At 39.4% G+C, this 19,710-nt stretch overlaps 1 protein-coding gene across 6 annotated transcripts in view; it reads right to left on the reverse strand.

Moving 5' to 3' along the window:
- The window catches only part of MYO6 (myosin VI), an 82,899-nt gene that overhangs the window by 37,744 nt on the left and 25,445 nt on the right, over nt 1-19,710 (reverse strand). For all 6 annotated transcript variants that reach the window (XM_086461456.1, XM_086461457.1, XM_086461455.1 and 3 more), the window contains exons 9-15: nt 17,511-17,591; nt 14,710-14,890; nt 12,535-12,679; nt 4,165-4,322; nt 3,081-3,172; nt 2,611-2,683; nt 81-208 (exon numbers count right to left, since the gene is read on the reverse strand). In XM_086461456.1, coding sequence (XP_086317582.1) covers nt 81-208; nt 2,611-2,683; nt 3,081-3,172; nt 4,165-4,322; nt 12,535-12,679; nt 14,710-14,890; nt 17,511-17,591 — 858 coding nt within the window. The remainder of the gene's footprint in view (nt 1-80; nt 209-2,610; nt 2,684-3,080; nt 3,173-4,164; nt 4,323-12,534; nt 12,680-14,709; nt 14,891-17,510; nt 17,592-19,710) is intronic.

Raw genomic sequence — 19,710 nt, forward strand, 5'->3', positions numbered from 1 at the left:
TTCATTAAACTGAAGTGCTACTGTCAATTGTTCCAAGAACTGTTTCATTAGAACAAGACAGACAGCAAAAAGAAACCTACAGAGAGCCTGAAATGGTCCTTGTGTTTTTGGTGCACAACTGAAGTAAAATGCTGGTCGCTTGGCTGGGGAAGACGATTTTCTTCATCCAAAATATCCAGTACACCTATTAATTTTGCTTCAATCAAATCTATCAATAAAACAAAATATAGTTACAAAAATTGAATATATAAACTCCTACCAGAATTGAACATCACAAGTTTAAAATGCTACTGATCCAATTCTGTACAAAGGTATTTAGAGAAAGCTGTTAAAACAAAATACATAAAGTCATCGCAAATTAATTCTACATAGCTGAATTGCTGATTTAACTGATCTCCTATACAGCCTACACATACCAAGTCCTAACTCTAACACAAGAAACACGAGGCAAAAAAGATCAGGAATGGATTGTTTGATTTTTACTCTAGGTCTCAAGCTGATTTTAGTCATCTAATTCCCAAGAGGTGTTTAAGTGCTTCTGTGGTATGACCATAAGTCTCTATGGGATAATTGCTTATGTTGTTGTTTTTGGGGGGTTTTTTTAAGCTTTTCATCCACATTTCACCACACGTCAAAACTAAAAGCATGAAAAGGTGCATAGTTCCATTCACAACAGGATCCAGGGAAAAAAATTAAATGCATTTGTTTTAAGAAAGGCTGATCAGACTTGAGCATACAGTGCTGGTTTCACAACTTTTTACAAGAGTATTGCCCTGAGCTTTCACATACATATACATAAGACCTTGAGAGCTGCCAGAGAAATTCATGCTCTTGAAACTATCAGACACAAGAATTTTGCAGCTTTTAAAACTTTTTTGTATTATCTACAAAACTGTTCTTGCAAGAAGAATTTTTACTACCTACTTTTTTTCTCTGGAAAGGAAGAAGTGACTGATGCCTGTACTGCAGCAGTGCCCATGAACTCTTACCTCAGATTGTAAACTCTCAGTGCCCATGAACTCTTACCACAGTATGAGGCGCTCTATATAAAGCACAGAGACAGCTCCAATGGAAAGAATTCATGGTTATAAAATCTGAATCAGCTAATTTAGCTAGAGAGATGACTATCACTCCATCAAAACACTCTAATATACTAATGACTGTTTCTAAGATTCTTTCGTAGTGTTAAAAATTTGTCCATGTCAACATAATATCATCTCTTTCATGACAGTTAACATTTCCACATGTTCACTGCTGTCATCAGCCTGGTCAAACGCCTTAAAATCATATTTTGACAGAAACCAACATTATTTTTGTCACTCTCTTCAAAAGGCAGTAGAAAAACCTTCTCTCCTGACTGCAAGAAGAGAAAAAAAGGCACACATGCTGTGGTTTAACTAAGCTATAATTTATTAACTTATGTAACACATACAATGAAGAAATGTGTCAAACCTGTGGAAAAGTAGAAGGGGTCATGACTGAGGGACTGCTACTAGTATTCTTAAGTAAGCTGCCCAAACCTTTTCTATGACAGGAAACAACTTGGCCATCATGTCTGCAACCTGACCCATTTTCCCCACTATGAGTCAGATGGAGACTTTTTCTTCAAATAGGCACTAGGGAACCTCTTTTGATTCAGAGATATGTTTAAAAACAAAAACAAACCCATGCACTGGGGGGGAAGCAACCCTTCTTATAGGAACATGACAGTCTCTACACTATAACATTTTTGGGAACAGGCTCAGGCTCATACACACATTATTAAACACCTTATTAAACCACTAGAAGATGTAAGATCTGTATTTGTAGAAGTCACTTATTTCCTGTTGCTGTGTTTTTGTTCCCTCCTCCAAATACCTCCCTGTTACTTTTTCACAAGATGGCTAAAGGTTTCCTTGACAAGATTTGTCTTAAGTCAGAGTTAGTGATTGTACAATCCTATCTGACAAAGTGAAAACCTCTTCAACAGAGCTACAGAAACTCAGAACGTTTTGCAATAGATTTTTAATTCTGTCACTCCGAATCCCCTCCTTGTCCAGGACTGACTAGTTACCGTAAGCAAGCTACCGTAAATGCAAAAGCGAGATGAACTTTTGTTCACAATACACCAATCTGGAGAACACAGGTTGAACGTGGAGAAAAAAACATCATCATCATCTTAAGCCTCTGGTATAGCAGTCTGTGGAAACCTAAAAGCAGCAGTAACATCTACAGACTGTTGCCTATAGTTCATTCCGTTTCTTTGCTCACTGGGTCAAAAAAGGTGGAGGGAATGGGATAGGATTTTTTTTTAATTCATGGAATATTTTTACCCAGACACCCTATACCCCTCTTCACTTTATTCACCTTATTTAGGTGTTCTAATTAGTTTTCTAGGAAAATGCACGAGAAATACCCAAGTCCCAGCTGCAGTTACCACACACTGTAGGACAACACGGCTTCATTACGAACCAGAACAGGAATGTTACAAAAAGCTGGAAAAATTCACAAGGTTGCAACAGTCATTAAAACCATAAAATTGCTAGTGCTATGCATATTTTGCCTCTTCTGCTTGGAGACTTTTTTCTCCGTGACACTAATGAATAGTTTTATGTTTCAAGAAGTACATACCTATACAGTCCTGATTATCCACATAGCGCACTTCATTAACCCCCAGGCCTTCTTTTTGGTAAAGTTCTTGTTCCTCAAAAAAAAAAAACAAACCAAAAACCACACCTTTTAAATACAGCATAAATCAACAGATATTATAGAATTGTCTTCCACAGTTTAATACACTCCAGCTTCACCTCCTTAATGATAAGCCCATGCAATCAGACAGTCCCATTAGGTACAAGATATTGTCCAGGATCTGGATGCTTCATTTTAATGAATGGTAAAAAAGAAGAAGAAAAAAGATTGTTGGTTTTCAAAAACCAGTATTTTGTTCTAGTGCAACCAGATGTCACATAGTAGGAAAACAGTTTGTCAACTGATTTTTATTTTAATTTAAGCATATTATGGAAATATTAAAGTAGCACTGCTTTCCATAAGTATCTCTTTACTAAAAACATAAATCCTCAAATATAACAAATATAACATACCTCTTTCAGAATCCTTTCATTAAAAAACTGCTGCAGTTTTTCATTACAGTAGTTAATACAGAATTGTTCAAAACTGTTGTGCTCAAAGTATTCTGAAAAACATAAGTTAAACTTCTATGATAAACCAGCATTCCAAGAATTTATATTACATAGTAAATAAAAGAAGCTTGACAGCGCTAATATTTAAAGATGTGTTCAGATCCATATCTGTTACTTTCAGCAAAATAAAAGCTTGTACAGATTTTCAAGTTGCACATAAGACAAATATAAAAATACTGCTGCAGATCATATTTTTAAGACAAATAACAGACAGTAATATCTGGCAGCAAACCAAAGCAAGATGCTACCACACAGTGAAACTGTCCCAATACATCCTCATGCATCCATGTTACAACAGGCTGGCACAGGGTATCATAGCTCGAAAGACCTGAAAACCAAAAGTTCCCTTTTTCACTGTTCTTGGACCACCTTAGCAGGGCTAAAGCACACTAGAAAACGTGCCCTGCTCTGAATCTCAGTGACCTAAACCAGACAAGAGCTTTACGGGAACCATCAATGCCCACCACTTCCCAGGAGCGACCAGGAGCTCAAGGTCGAACTCTGCTGGATAATGGATAGCTGTGTTACGAACAGCATCTTAATTCAGACACATCATTTGCCTGTCAGCATGCAGTGATCTTCTCAGGACTAAACAGGAGAACAGCATGCATGTGCAGCATCTTCCCTAATTTTACTATGTGGCCACAGTGAGATTCCATTCCAAATTTTTAGTCCTTCAAAAGCCCTGTTTATGTAGACACTACAGGAATCTGAAGCCATTACAAAGACACTAGTTTCACACTGACACTTGCTAGTGTTACTAGGTCATCAGAAGAAGCTCTAGACCCCCTCTACATTCTTCTATCTCAGGAAAATGAAGCTTTATCTGCTCTCTTGATATCTTCTTAAGCCCTTGCAAACCACCCCACCCACCAGCACCAAAACCAAAACCCTCCCAACTCTTCATTACAGAATTTATCACTGAATCTTTGGTGGCAATAATAGACAACTAGAAAATCAATTATTTTTTTTAAAGTATACTTACCAAAACCAGCTATATCTAGAACTCCAATGAAGAAAGAGGAAGTCTCAAATGGAAAACACTGGTTTACCCTGTTCACTACATGGTCAAACAGATGACTATACACCGTTTTAGCCAAGGCATCACGAGCGTTGTTTGCCTGTTCCACTTTCAAGGGTACCCTAAAAACCAAAAATACAAATTTTATTTTTCAGAATTCCTTACTCTGAGACAGTGAGATTAGATCCTAAACTTAAAAAGAACTTTTCCAACTATTGTACATTAGGACACAAAAGCCACCTGAGCTCTAGGCCCAGATAGGAAACAATCTTACCAAGTTAGTCTCACTATCCTACCTGTAAAAAGAAAGAATAATGTTTCACTATACTCAGTAGAAGTGAAATGCAGCTGTTTTCATACTCGTTTATGAGACTACATTGATAATTGCCAGAGAAAGATATTTAAAATACATACATTCCCATCTACAAAAAATATTTCAACTATTTATTTATGAGCTGCCTCAGTACAATAAAACCTATAGTTCAGTTTCGCTCTAACATCTTTGTCCCTATGCTTTCATAAGGGCTATGCCTAAGGCTGTAAGACTGTAAGTTGATCAGTAACAAAAGTGAAAAAAGCATAGATAAGGGAGTGTGTTCTCATGGTGAATGTTAGATGCAATCCCAAAATAAGGATTATTTTTAAACACTGGAAGAACAGGGCTTTTAAGAGATGAGAATTTATTCTCCCCCTATTACTTACAAATCTTTATTCTGCATTGTGACTATTTATTACGAGCCTATATCCCAGTTTAACAGTCAGAAAAATCCAAACAACCACGAGTCACAACTTCAAAGCCTATGAAACGCATGACAAAACTGTGGGAATAACTACATATTTAGCTATACATATAATAATACGTATCTAGCTATTTCATAAAGTCAGTATGACAGTGAGATGCGTAGAATGCATATATTCAAAGCACATTTAACTGCCTCATTTCCTGGACAAATACATTCTACTTGACTTTTTTTTTTTTTTCCAAATAGGTTTCAGATTAACAGATAAGAGTACCAAAACAAAACAAACAAACAAAAAACCCCACACAGTTACACTGTACACAGCTGAGGAAGCACCTGTAGAAGTCCCCAGAATAAGACAATTTATATAAGAATAAAGCCTTAAGGAAGTGTTTAAGAAACAATGAGAGAATTATGAAAAATGAACTTTCGCCTTGATGGTATGATTGCAAATTGCACTTAGATCCTACCATGTTGCCAAAGAATTCAAAAGCGAAAGTCCCACCAATCTGAACAGAATCAGACCAGAACAGAACCAGACTGACAAAGATCAAAACTCCAAAGGATTGTTACATCTCAATAAGAAAAGATAAAGGGGGAAAAGGTTAAACTGAAATACTGATAGCCCCTTGACCAGACAGTATCAAAATTCCATGCATGGAAAAACAGCTTACAATTTAGAACAACTGCAGGTACACGCAAAAGTCTTTGCACGACACTGTATCATGACGTACAGATATATCCAATGTTAAAGTAAATCAAAAGATGACATTTTTAAGGAGAGAACCTTTGCTAACCAAAGTGATAAAATTTGCAGGGAGGAACAGGGAGAAATAATGTCAAGATTTTTACCACACCAAGCCTCTTTGTCATGAAGAATACAGGATGATGGCTGTATGACAAAAGCTCTATGCTTTTTCTAAATATCTCAATCAGTTGCCTTAATAAAATAATCACTTCTCCCCATAAAACTCCCTATATTACTCCTCCCCATATCCTTGGACCACCAGCACTACAATAACAATTAGTAACACTCAAAGGATAGACTGTCCGGCTAAGGTGGTGGATAACCAATTATGGAACTTCTCAAGCACGCAGCAAATCTACATTTTAAAAAAATACCTCTTATCTGAACTGTTTCAGTAAGCCCTATGTACAAGGCTCAAGATGTCACCGCGGCAGAACTGCCCTATCGCCCCCTCCAGGCAGTTTCCTGTACACAGGAGTACAAAGAACTGGCAGGTCAGAAAAGGAAAACTTAATGCCACACAGCTTACCCATATTGCATCATTTCCTTCACTTCCCAGGATTCACAAGCACTACACTAACTCAAATTTATTATTTCTGTATTTTTGCAAGGATGATACTTCTGATGCAGAAACGTGAGCCTGACGGAGATCACTTTCTACTGTGACTGGTAAGTCAGGGAACCAGAGACTCCATTCACTAAGGACACCTGCAGCTACATTACATTAGAGAGTAATTAGCCTTAACACACAATCTTGTCTTCCACTAAGCATCTCCTGACTTATCTTAAGGTAACGAGTACTGACAGAAATCTTATCTTATAAATAGAAGGAAGGTACCTTTACATTCCATTCTGATACGTTTAAGAGATCAGAATACTAATTCCCACGTCAGCTGCAGGCCTATTACATAATACAATGCAGTAAAATAATTTATGCTTTCAATCTATTTGTTTAAACATGGCAAACAGTCATACTTCCAGAGCATGTATTTATAAAATGGCCCTGTTCCTCAAAAATAACATATTCTGCCATTATTAAGTACAATTCTAGAGGCTGCACAAAACCCTGTTATTTTAAATTTCATAGCATGCAGCAGAAACCCATGGAAAGAAAATGTAACCCCTGCAATGCATTTTGCACAGCTGAAAGAACAGAACCACAAAAATAATGCTGAAATTGCACTAAGCCAGTAGATACAGAAGAGCCCTGTTACAGAACTGACACTAGGAATGAGTAACTTCCTTCTCATGAACCTGCTCTCCCTCAGCTCCTCCTTTCCTGTGGTCTGCATACAGACAAAGGAATCTCCTTCTTCTTGTTTCTTATCCGAACAGGAAAAGATGTATTCTTCCTTCCTCCATTTTACCTTTTCCCTCCTCTCCTCTATCTGTCAGCTACTTCTAAGGAACAGGGAAGATTTTTTTCCAATTTCTAAGCTATTTGGTAAGGCTGCAACAAAAACCCTTGTTTGGTCCTCATGCTAATTTCTCCAGCAAGGTTTCCAGTGATCCACAGAGTCTGAGCACCCTCACGGGCTGGATTTATCCTGTGGACAATCCCAAGCAGTCCCCAAACATTCTCCAGAACAAACAAACTGCAATTAAAATACGTGTAATTTGCTCACGATTGGAGAGAGAGCAGGTGAAGCGATACCCACCAGCTACTGTCATCCAATACGGTTGCTACTTCACAAATAAAACAGCCTGGATGAAATAACCCTACCTGGTGAAAGGCCTACGTAATTAAAGAATATAAGCAGCACATGTGTAATCTGAGAAAAGCTGAAGTTCCAAAAATTGCAGAAAAATATTTTTTTTTTAAAAAAAAAGGCAATGTTTTTCCAACAGAGGCATCAATAGCACCACCACTAAAGAAAAAAAAAAAAAAAAGGCATTTTGGTAGAAAACGTACTCCAAAAGAAGCTGGAGGACCTGAATGATGTCAGTTGTATTTTTCACGCTGTAAAATAATTTACTTTATGATGACAGAGTCCTCTTTGAAAGTCTTCTTGGAAAGGGGGAAACTGAGCCAGAGGTTAGTACAGTGCAATGACAGTCTAAGTAGTCTAGCAGATTTTGAATACTAACACATTATTTCTCTCTGTAAACACACTCTACGTGGATGACAAAAACATCAGCCAACAAGGTGATCATTATGCTCTTTTTGGAAGACTAACCATGACAGATAAACGTAGCGCAGCTGTCAAGTCTCCCTGACTGACCACTGCACATTAGTATTTAATGAAATTCACAGAGATAGCATTTAGCATCACCCTCCTACTGCTCCTTGTTGGCTCCATTGTGCCCAGCAGAACAAAGCCTTTGTTATACTCTGAGCACAGTGATTTCAGCTGAGCTATTTATTCACTGTGACCTATTAGAACTCACATGATCTACTTGCACACAAAAGGTTTCTAAGAAAAAAAAAAAAAAAAAAAAGAGAGAGAGAAATGAGTAGCTCTTTGGGTCGCTGGAACAAAATAAAACAATGTACTTGTCAAACCTCTAATATTGACAGCAATCAAATAGTTTCGAAACTACACTACCATAGAAAAACCTGGTGGCTATTTAATAAATATCTACCACAGTCCAATTCACTTTCCTTGTACAGGCGCTAAGCCACACGAGAAGAAATTAGTGTATTTATTAGCCTATGTTTGCTTTTAGCTGCACAAGTTCAGAAAAGGCTAGAGAAAGAGGCTTAATGCATTAATCCTTTGAGATGGTGGAAGGAGTCCTCTGAATTAGTTTTTGCCACCCATAAAATAAAACACTGGGGAAAAATAAGATCTGCTGGCAGAAAAACATAGCTCCTTGTGTTTGCATACTTTTGAAATAGTACACTGCTAACAATGCCCCAGGCTTATCAGGATAAACATGCTGAACAGAAAATCTTTACACTCTTAATCCAAAGTGAATTTGAGGCTGTAACAAAAAATGTATTTGTTCTTAAGAAACTTTCCTTGACAGGGTCACTTGAGATGCGGTGAAAGGGAAGCAGTACTTTATGATACACCTTTGCTTTAGTGCTCGATCTGTCCCACCAAACATTCTCAAAAGGAAACTATACAGACGTGTTGTATCTATATGTTACACGTACAACAGCCCAAACTAATCTGTTCTCAGAGGCTGAGTCAACAGCTCACTGAGAGCATTTCCAGTGGGGTGCCATCTGAATCCGACATTGATGCGTTTTGTTCAAACTCCCTCTGCTTCTAGTTAACACTTTCACTTAAAAGGAATGCGAAAGTAAAGGCATTTGCAAAAAAAAAGTCTGACAATACTAAACTAAGAAAGCAGAAAGTCTTAAGATTAGCAAGATTAGCACACAAAATTGTTTTCACAAATTGAAGACATGATCTAAAAATCCACAAGACAAATTTCGGTAAAGGAAAGTGTGTGGTGGTACACTTAGGAGAACTCAAAAGTACAAATGCAAGATGGAGAATAACCAGGTAAGCCGTGAGTCAACAGAGAAAGATGAGCGGTTACAGTGGATCACAAGCTAAGTTAACTGAAAAAATGTTACTAACTTTCAAAACCTGCAATTCTTGTACCACCACGCGCTAAATATGATTGCCACCTGTACTGTATAATATATGATTTTCTACTCTAATGTTATTCATAATACTGATAAAGGTTCTCCTGGATGAATACATCATAGAATCACTTAGGTTGGAAAAGACCTTTAAGATCACTGAGTCCAACCATTAACCTAACACTGCCAAGTCCACCACGAAACCATGTCCGTACGTGCCACACCTACGAGTCTCTAAACACCTCCAGGGATGGTGACTCAACCACTTCCCTGGGCAGCCTGTTCCAGTGCTTGAAAAACCTTTTGGTGAAGAAATTATTCCTAATGTCCAATCTAAAACTCCCCTGGTGCAACTTGAGGTCAAATATTTTGCTGTCAATTTAGACATGGTCTAGAAGAGAGCAAATACTAAAACTTGAAAAATACTGGCCACCGGAGGCAATCTGTCCTGCAAGATCCATGTCTTCCTACATATAAAGGTTACAAAGAGAAAAATATTTGTAACTTTCCGCATGAGCTCATAAGGCAGCAAGATGATAGTGACTAAGAGTCCTCAATTTCTAATAACTGGGGGGGAGAGAAAGAATTTATAATCACTTTCCAGAAATTCATTATTGAATATATTATGAAGAGACCTAGATCTTGAGCTTTTAACTGAAGGCAGAATAACCCCTCCCCAATGATTACTTACCATTTGTCACTGCATTATAAAACTTTTTCCACAGTAGTCACTATGAAGTTCTAACTCCTGAACACCCCTTCTTTCAAAGTACACAAATAAGCAGACCACCAAGAAGTCTATTTGTTTGCTCCATCTAGAAATACACCTCAAAGGTCAGCTATTCAGAAATAATGTACTACTGGAACAACAGCCCATACCCACATCAAAATATGAGTTAATTCAGAAGAGCTTCTGCGTTCCCCTAAAAAACCATGCTGTTCACACAGCACAGGTGTCACTGATGTCCCACTATGCCCAAATTTTGGCCAGGATGATCAGTTTCACCCTGGAGATCAGGAAGCGGGCACCGAACAGTACTTCCACTACAGCTGTTCTCTTCTAGTTTATCAGTATGGGTTAGAATTAGGTAGAGATCAACATTACTTCTCCTGCACAGAATGAGATCTTGGCAATTGGAAACCTTCATTACTCAAATCCATTACATCCCTTGAGGACTAAAAAAGCCAACGCTCTCAAGTGCCCAAAGATCAACTTTTCACCTCATAAGGCTGACATAACCTAAGCATGCATTAACAAACACCTGCCGCCTTTCCTGGCCACAGTGACATACCAAGGTTAAATCAGTCATCTGTTGCTTCGTTTCAGTTCACAAGTTCATGAAATGTTAACAAATACTTCATATTATAAGGCATAAAAATAAATAATAGCAATACATTTCAAAAGGCATAAAATATGCAAGGATACAGAGAATTAATTATGACTTCCATATATTGAACTTCTGGTGTAATGTGCCTAAAGTTGTATTTCTCATTCACTAAGACACCCTGCTTCCATAAGTCAGTAAGAAGCACCCGTACATTCTTCCAGTGAGTGAAGTGCATGTTAAATACTTTCTTAATTAAAAGATTGATGCATTCAGCTAAACATTGAGAATTACTTTTAATGTGCTCAAAACTATTTAGACGAAGCTCGGTTTTTGGTGTGACATTTTGTTTAACTCCAGAAAATACACAACGTAGAAAAGCAAAGGTTAATATACACAGTTCAGCTGCACGCAGCTTAGCTAGCATCCCTGACAGCTTAAGTGCTAGAAGGATCAGCCTCAACAAGAGAAAGTTTGTGGTGGAAGCTAGAAGTTTTTCATAAACAAAAGCCAACCGCAGCAAAACCATCTTCATAAAGCTCAGTTTCACAAGAGTCCTAACTTCCACAGTATTAAAATGTTATCGCCAGTACCATGTTTAAACATGTTCTTTGCCATTATTCCTTCTCCATGTGTGTATATAAAGAAATCACTATCCTACTTCTGTGCCTAGGAAGTTACTTAGATAATAGCTTCTCATCAAAATGAAAGGGATACCTTTTTTTTTTTTTTAAGGTCACTATTTACTCCAATAGTGATGCGCCCTTAATAGCTACAGAAAAACACCCACAACTTTCCCTTACATTTATCCCGTTCCACTATTTTTTATGTTTCTATGAAACACTATTAACTTCGCAGTCAAGATTAAGTGTTTGTTTACCAGCAACAGCAAGAAGCAGCGCATTTCGGGATTACTGTTTGTGGCTGGTTTTTAAAGCTGAAACTTGATTTCAGAAGAATTAGATGTGGCAAACACAGGGAGATTGAAGTCACTGAGAAGAGTCACTGAGAAGAGTGGATCTATTACCCTCTAACTAGGGCATCCCAGGCCTAGTATCACAGGACAGCAGTCACGGGAGCACTGTGCAGCCCCCATGACAGGAAAGATGCGTCCAAGGCACAGCATTAACATTCCTTGATGCAGGAGATCTGTTAAATCTATTAGCATATCCAATTCTCTGTGTAGGTCACGGACTTAACAGGCTGGCTGCTATACTTTCTTTGGCCACACGGCGTACTCGCTGACACGCGAGAGGTTTTAAAAAATGTGATAGTGACTTAATCAAAGCTGCTCTTTTCCCGAAAATAAAAGGCCATTTTAGTCAGACATTGTGCAACTGCCGCTCTTCCAAATAAAAATAACTTCGATGACCTAACAGCAACGAAACAAGCGAGCCTAAGCATCTATAAACGTGCATTTGGATCAAGCAGCTTTAAAAAAAAAAAGATAAAATTATTAAAAAAAAAAAAAATCAAAGCCTGTTAAAAATTTGTCATCTCAAAACTAGCACTTGCATGATGGAAAAGCACACCACGTCGCTTCTGTTTTGAAGGGACTAACGATGTAAGCCCGCTGCTCTTCTGCACTCTGCTGTATTCGCAGCACCGCGGGTTTGTACTCGCAGCCCATCAAGGAAGCATCCCCAACAGCCGCACTCGCAGCTCGGTTCACACTTGCCAACGGCCCAGCGGGATCCTGAGGCCATTTTTCCCCGTTTCCCCGCGGGCAAGACACCAGACAAAGCCACTGCCGGGGGCAGACCCCGAGGGCCCCGGGCGGGGGGGGGGGGCGGAGGTCGGGCAACAGGTTACCTCAGAGGGCAGCTCGCAGGGCCCGGCCGCTCCCGGCCCCCGCTCACTGCAGCGCCCCCTCCCCGGGTGGTGGTGGGGGCAGTCCCGGGCAGCCCGCCGCAGCGGCGGTACCGCGACACCCCCGCCCCGCGTCCCGCCCCCCCCCCCCCCGCCGCGGCGCGCGGGACTCACTTGATGACCGTTCCTTTGGCGCCCCCTGCCGTGGTGAGCATGACGCGGGCGGTGAGGCTGCCGCGCAGGTCCTCCCGGTCGAGCCCCAGCAGCGCGGCGCAGCTCTCCAGCGCCGGCTCGCTCCGCGCCCGCACCGTGCAGCCCCCTGCGAGCAACCGCACAGCGTCACCCGCCGCCCCCGCGCACGGCGGGGCGGGCGGGGGGGGGGGGAGAGGATGGAGGCGGGGGGGGACGGGGGGGGGGGGCGGGGGGGGACGGGGGGGGGGGGGGCGGGGGGAGTTGTGCCTCGGCGCGCTGCCGCGTCAAGGCATGCTCGACCATCAGCACGACCGTCAAGGACTGGAAGGAACGTCAACTTTGAAGGAATTCGAGTTTGCCTCTGGGAATTACTTCGGATATTCAATGTGAAGAGTCGGTTCTCAACAGGAAAACCCCCAAAACAAACAAAAAAAATCCCACCCCAACCCCAAACAAACAACAAAACCAACAAAAAAAATCTGCCCAAAAACTACGCGTGAAATTCTGCATTTCTAGAACGTTGCTCTGATCATGGGCTGTTCAAAAGCCAGCCTGCTCGTTAGTGAAAGAACTATTCCAAAATGCAAAAGTAATCTGCTAATGCCTAGAAACGAACCGTAGTGGTTTAAATGTCGGGATTTAGATGTTCCCATAACCCTCCAGGCTTCCTCTAGAAGTGTCGGGCCCAGCCGGCTCCTGGCGCTTACCTCTTCAGATAAAGGTACCTTTCCCCAGGGGAACAGCTGGGGGGGGGGGGGGGGGGGGGGTGTGCGCTCCCTCCTGCTCTGCACTGTGCCCTTAGCGCCACAGCTCGTCCAGCCACTGCCGTCCAACAACCTCCAAGTGAAGCACTCACGCGCTTCAGCAAAATCTAACACTTAAACAATTGCATATGCCAGGACTACATTTCTTTCCTCTTACTCTCAGTAAAATTTATTTCTACAGATAAGTGAAGAGACCAAAAGGGATAAATAACTAGTCAAACATTGCTCGAATTCCTCACCTGTACAACCACATTAAGAGAAAAAAATGGAGGAAGGAGTCCTTACAAGATTAAGGGTTTTGTGGATTGATTATGAAAGCTCTGTAACACCATCTGGCCTGCAGGGAACAGCTTTTGTTTGGTGTTTACCAGGTTTTTGAAGCAGCAACAGAACTTTAGAGGGTCTCTGGTAAGAGACACACTGCCTGAAACAATTCAAATGCATGCCCTGTGTGTACACACACAAGGTGAGAGCAGAATTTGCAATGAACAAGTTCAATAATTTATTCCAGAAAAAAAAAAGAAAGGGGGGTTGAATTTCAACATTCAGAGAAAATATGTTTTCTGGTGTCTTCCTTCCCTTCTCTAAACCCTGACCTTCCTCACCTCTCCTTGTTCATTTGCTTCCTGAAACTCCCTCTCCGCTCACATTTGCACCGTTTTCACTCTGTCCCACCTTGTCAACCCCACAGTCTCAACTCACAGAAGGCCCAAGCAGGGAAGCTCCCTGTCAGCTTTACTGCCAAGCCCCGTGAAGCCACTACCCTTCTCTACCCCCACATCTTCTCAGATTCCTTCACATTAATCATGTTCATTTCAGTCATCATCTTCAGGAAGATGGCAAGATCATGAACTGACACTGGGGAGGTTCTGATTTGAGCTAAGGAAAAAAAAAAAAAAAGGAAGAAAAAAAAGGAACCAAAAAAAGAAAAAAACCCACCTCCTCTGTGACAACCCTAAGCTACCCCGCCTAAATTCAGTTTTGGCCCTGCTTTGCCCAGGGCACACTGGACTAGAGGCCTTTTTTTGGAAGCCAAAGGTCATTATGCCTTTCCCTGGAGGAGGGGTTGATAATTTCAAGATGTTTTCATGACATTAGCAAGAAGCTGGACTTTTAAAAATCATTATTAAAATACAAGTAGGGTTTTGAGACACAAAATGTCTCTCCTTTATATCAAACTCTGCACTGAACAATTTCTCGAACAATTTCAGTGAGAGACTATTTGCTTTCAGAGCACGTAAAGAAGATTTTGACTTCAAAATAGGTTGAATTAAGACTGAATTACCCTTGAACACAAAGCAGCTTTCTAAAGCAATAATTCACTTGGAAAGGAATCTATAATCAAGAGACATTTTCAGTATTTTTACAGAAAAGAATGTAGGTTTCATCTAACCTGAAGTGCTCCCAGCTTCCTCAAAATCAATATTTCCAAGGTGAAGGACACCAGCCACTACTCTGAAAAGATCAAGCTTTTCTGCATCATCCAGTCCGATCTTTCTCATTGCTGTGCACATTCTGTTGAAATCTCCATGATCATCTAGGAGTGGGTCCTTCAAGGAACCTGCTTTGAGATACTGTAAAACCACAAGATAAACCAAAAATTCAGTAAGTGATTTTAAAGCAAATGTAAGCAATTATTTCCAGCCAAGAATAAGCCATAACAAGAAGCATAAAAACCGCATGCCAAACTACATAGAAAGAGATTAGAGCTCTTCATACAATACAGGCTTATTTTAATTTGTTGATACTTCGAAGCATGATCTTCAAACTTCAAAGCAAACTTCAAACTGTCTTCAGAAAGCAGAAGTTGGAGAACGGGACAGGTAAGGACAGGGGAGTACAGGATAGTGAGCAGCGGAAAGGAAGACATTGGCTAAGGGAGCTATCGAAGCATTTCTACAGAGGAGTGCTTCTAGCCCCAGCAGCTGAAAGAAGACCGAGGTCCTTGGAACAGGATGACAGAAAGCTTGACAGGCCATGGGAAAGGACTATAGGAGAAACCGGAACTGGAAGAGTTATCCCTGTCCTAAACAGCCTTATTTAGAGAAATACACTTGTTAATGTTTACTGGTGATTAAGAAACAGAAAAGTTGTTTGCAGTGTTCTTTGGGTTAGCGGAATACCAGCTACATTTAGAAATATCGATCTAACAATTTGCTGATTTTTCTAATTTAAATAAATCAAAAGCCATTTTAACTATTAATGGGTTTAAACAGTAGATAGTAACACATCTGCATGCATCAAGAGACTGACTGCACATGCACACTGAGCTACGTTTTTAAAGTTAAAATGTTTTCAACTAAAAAGAACAAGTAACTTTAAATAGAAGCCTTGTTAGTATCAAATAAGCTAACGTGATTTTTATCAAAAGGAAACACCACATGCATCTGAAAAATTCACTTCACACAACATTTAGACACATCAGTAAAATTAAACTACATCTTAATTATGTAAAATGATCACCTCATCTTCCTGATAAGGAAAACACAAAAATAATTTAAGTATTAATTGACTATTTCAGCTACTTTTATTAAAATAAACAATCTTAATGTTTTTCATTAAACGACAGAGCGAATATTAAATTTCTGATTTCAAAACCTGAAAAATGCAATACATTTCCTGTTTAAGTGGCTAGACTAGGTTTAAATATAATTGAAATTTGATCCTTTATTAAGCCTTCAAATTGACATGGCTGTAACATACAGGTATTACGGCATCATACGTTCCACTACTTAATGTCTAATACATATTTTCAAAATTATTCTCTCAGTAGGTTTTAGTTTAGACAAACACTTATTTCAAATTAAGTCCTTCAGGACACATTTGATGACAGAACACCCGCCTGTAAATCACATCAATAACAGAGGACTGCACAGGTTCACCTTCCAGTAGCAAGAACGAGTGAATGTTGATACTTTACGCCTACATAAGTGACCAGATTCACTACAAATCTTCATTTAAGGCAAATTAGGTAAACTGAGGCAAAATCTCCCAACCATCTCTTAGCCTATATGCATGATGAGAATTAAATATCTACGAGCTTTCTGCCTTGCAGTAGTATCAAATCAGCATTTCTGTAACTCACTCTCCACCATCCCCGATTATAGAAAATAGCCACTATTCAAGCAAAAGGAACCGGCGTTAGGCGCTCGGGATTACAACACACAAACGCTAGAAATCCAGGAGAAGACTTTGCAGTGTTGACTCGAGCAAAGGCAGTATCCATACTGTCTCTCATAGCTAGGCAGGAGCTACGTACAAGGTCAAGCCCAAGTTCTCAAAGGGAAAAGAGATAGCACATGAGTAAATTTATCTTTGTATTCTTCCGCATGTATGTGCCCTGCTACTGAGTCAGAAGTACAGATTAAATTAAGACCTGAAATATCTTTCAGCTATACAAATAAGAAATTCATACTTTAGGTATGAATAAATGAAAATTGTATTACAGAGCAGAGTGGAAGTTAAAGGAAGTATTTAAACAACTTCCAAATCACATATACTATTATTTTGGATTAAATTCTTTAGTGTCCTCATGTGAGCAAGCTCAAAGGCTTAAATGCTACAAATTCTGGTCATTCCAGTTTTAAAAGATGTAAATGGAGACAAAACAAAAGGGAAAAAAGTGTTTTGAAGTTTCACTCTTTCTACCAGGAAATGCCATGCTCTGCCATAAGTAACAGTTCACAGCAGGGGGACAACAAAAAACAATAAAGAACGCAGTGTATTGGGGAGGGGGATACACTCGTGCTGGAAGTGAGTTGCACTCATGTTTTATAAAACAGCTTGGAGCATTACTTCAAAAATCTGGACAGAAAAAATGGTTCTAGAAAAAGTTACTGCTTCTGAGCTATTCCTAGCAGTAGTAAGACTTTAAAAAGTAAATTACAAAAGGTCTTGGACAGATTTTTGTTTTCCACAGAATCAAGCTGCATCATTAAGTGTTATATTATTATAAGAACAGAAAAGAATCAATTTCATAAACTGTTCCATTTGGGATTTTAAGATGCACGTTAAAATGTATTTCTAGGACTGAACTCCAAAACCAGATTTCTGAATATACCAGCTCTGACAGTACCCATTTAGACCTATAAAGATGTGTAAAATGAACATTTCATTCCACAGTGTTAAACTGTAATCACCATTTTTAACTCTATCTCCATTAGTTTATATTATTAACTGAAGAGACAAACATACCTCAGGACTCTTGCGATTTTGCAAAATCTGCTTGTCTGTTTCTTTGTTAGCAAAGTATCTGGTACAGCCTCGATTTAAATACTGTAACAATAAAAAAAAAATGAAAATGCATTCTTAAAGGCAGAAGTAAGGAAAACGTGCTTTTATTTAAAGCTTGCTCTACAGAGCTTGATTTAATCATGATACCAACAACATGGTAGTTATTCAGAATTCATTTGTTGAAAATGTATTTATTTACGTCTACAAAATTACAGAAGTGCAATGGTAACAAACTTCTATTGAAAGCTTCTGAATTTTGACAACTTTATTTTTTGACACAGTGGGATATTCATTTTGTAAGTCCCACAATCTTTTCTTAGTATTTCACTCACGAAACATATTAATAGAGTCTGGGATTAAAGAAAAGACAAAATTAGGAATGAAGAAAATAAATTTTCTGGCCTATGTATAATACCAAACTTTACTCATTTTTTCCACACCAGTGACATTTCTATAGGAAGTAAGAAACATAGCATATTAAAAAGCTTGAAACATAGCATATTAAAAAGCTTGAAGAGTATTAAAAGCTTGTAACATGGTACAAGCAGACTCTTAATTCAGAATCTGGCTCCTGATACCCATCCCATGCTGTACTGTAAAGGGAGAGGACAAGGCATTCAGATAATAACCGATGCTTCCAGCAAAATTGGATTGCCAGCTTTTTCTTTCTGATGTGTTCAGCTGAAAGTAAGAACTCTCTCCAAAAGCTTGGACAGAGCCCTTTGTCTAAAGGAAGTGAACTGATTCTTTGCTCTAGCCCATGAACAAAGAAGATGTTTTCAACTAGGTGAACACAGATAATTCTATGCTTTGATTAAATTTAGATACAAAACTCTAAAAAAATAAAACATTCTTCAAAGCATTTCTAACAGCAGCAGAAAACTATGTGACAAATTTAATATTAAAACAAAGTGACAAGAAACACTGTTTGAAGCTAGCTTAGTGTTTAACAAAATACTGAAAAGTTTTCTTTATCCACCAGTAAGAATGCAAAGCACGGCATATTTTGAACACACTATATCCCTGTATTACAGTACTAGCAACACAATCCCAGAAACTGAGGACTGGAAGTGAAAAAGGTCATACTTTTCAAGAAGTGTGTGGAAACTTATCTGACAGGCTGAGAAAGTGAACCAACATGGTATTCAATAATAACCTATGTAGGAAACAGTTAATCACAAGATAATGGCTTTCATTTGAAAGCTAAAAACTCAAGTACATTTACATACTAAATCTAGGAGAAATTCTATTTTGAAAGCATATAAATACACAGCTTGAGGTTATCATATATTAACATCTAAATACCACTGTACTTTTTTTTTTTTAAACTCTGAAGTACAACACTCCATTATAACATCAGTGACCCAAACATAAGGGACTCTTGATTTTTTTTCTTCCAGAAATTAAGATTGGAAAACAATTCAGCTTCTCATCTCCACCAACTATACTCCAGGTCCAGCTTTACTGTGCAGCTTTATTTTCAAAGCCATACGGTGAGTCCAAGGCACCATGTGGTGCAGTCCAAGACCTACAAAGTTCAGCACAGGGTTACCCAATGACTTTGAATTTCTGAAAACTTCTGCAGGGGAACCTAAACCACGAGCACCCAGGACTGCACGCTTTTGTGTGGCTGTGCTCAGAGCAGGGGTGTGTAAGAAACCTGCAAGTTTTCATAGTCCTCTGCCAAGTAAATTCATGCTTCCCCAGGGGAACTGCAGGGGAAGGATGAACTAACAGAGGGGTGACCCCCATCAGCACTGCTGAAATCCAGATGACAAGTCAGGCAGGTGCAGCCAGTGCAGTTGTCTTTGTTCACATGCCCAGAGCAACTGCACGTCTATGCCAAGACGGGCAAAGGCGTGGGGAGGAGATTACAAGGGATCACTTAAGTCAGAGGGAAGGAAGCCTGTCGGAGGGGAAAGACAGCATTAAGTTATCCTTCACCTTTTAATATTGTTTCACTTCTGTGAAAAATGAGAATTACCTCACATTTGAGATGGTCCTGTTTTCAAGTAAGTGTAGTTAAAAGAAACCAGGCATTGAGCAAAATGTACTCAAGTCCTAAAACCCAAGCTGGTCCTAATTTGGACTTTGACTTGATAAGGTAAAAGGCACAAGACAAGTGGCACAATAGAGCCAATGCAAAACTGCAACTTTAGGC

Source organism: Leptosomus discolor, chromosome 2, assembly GCF_034619465.1.
Source record: "Leptosomus discolor isolate bLepDis1 chromosome 2, bLepDis1.hap2, whole genome shotgun sequence".
NCBI classification, from domain to species: domain Eukaryota; kingdom Metazoa; phylum Chordata; class Aves; order Leptosomiformes; family Leptosomidae; genus Leptosomus; species Leptosomus discolor.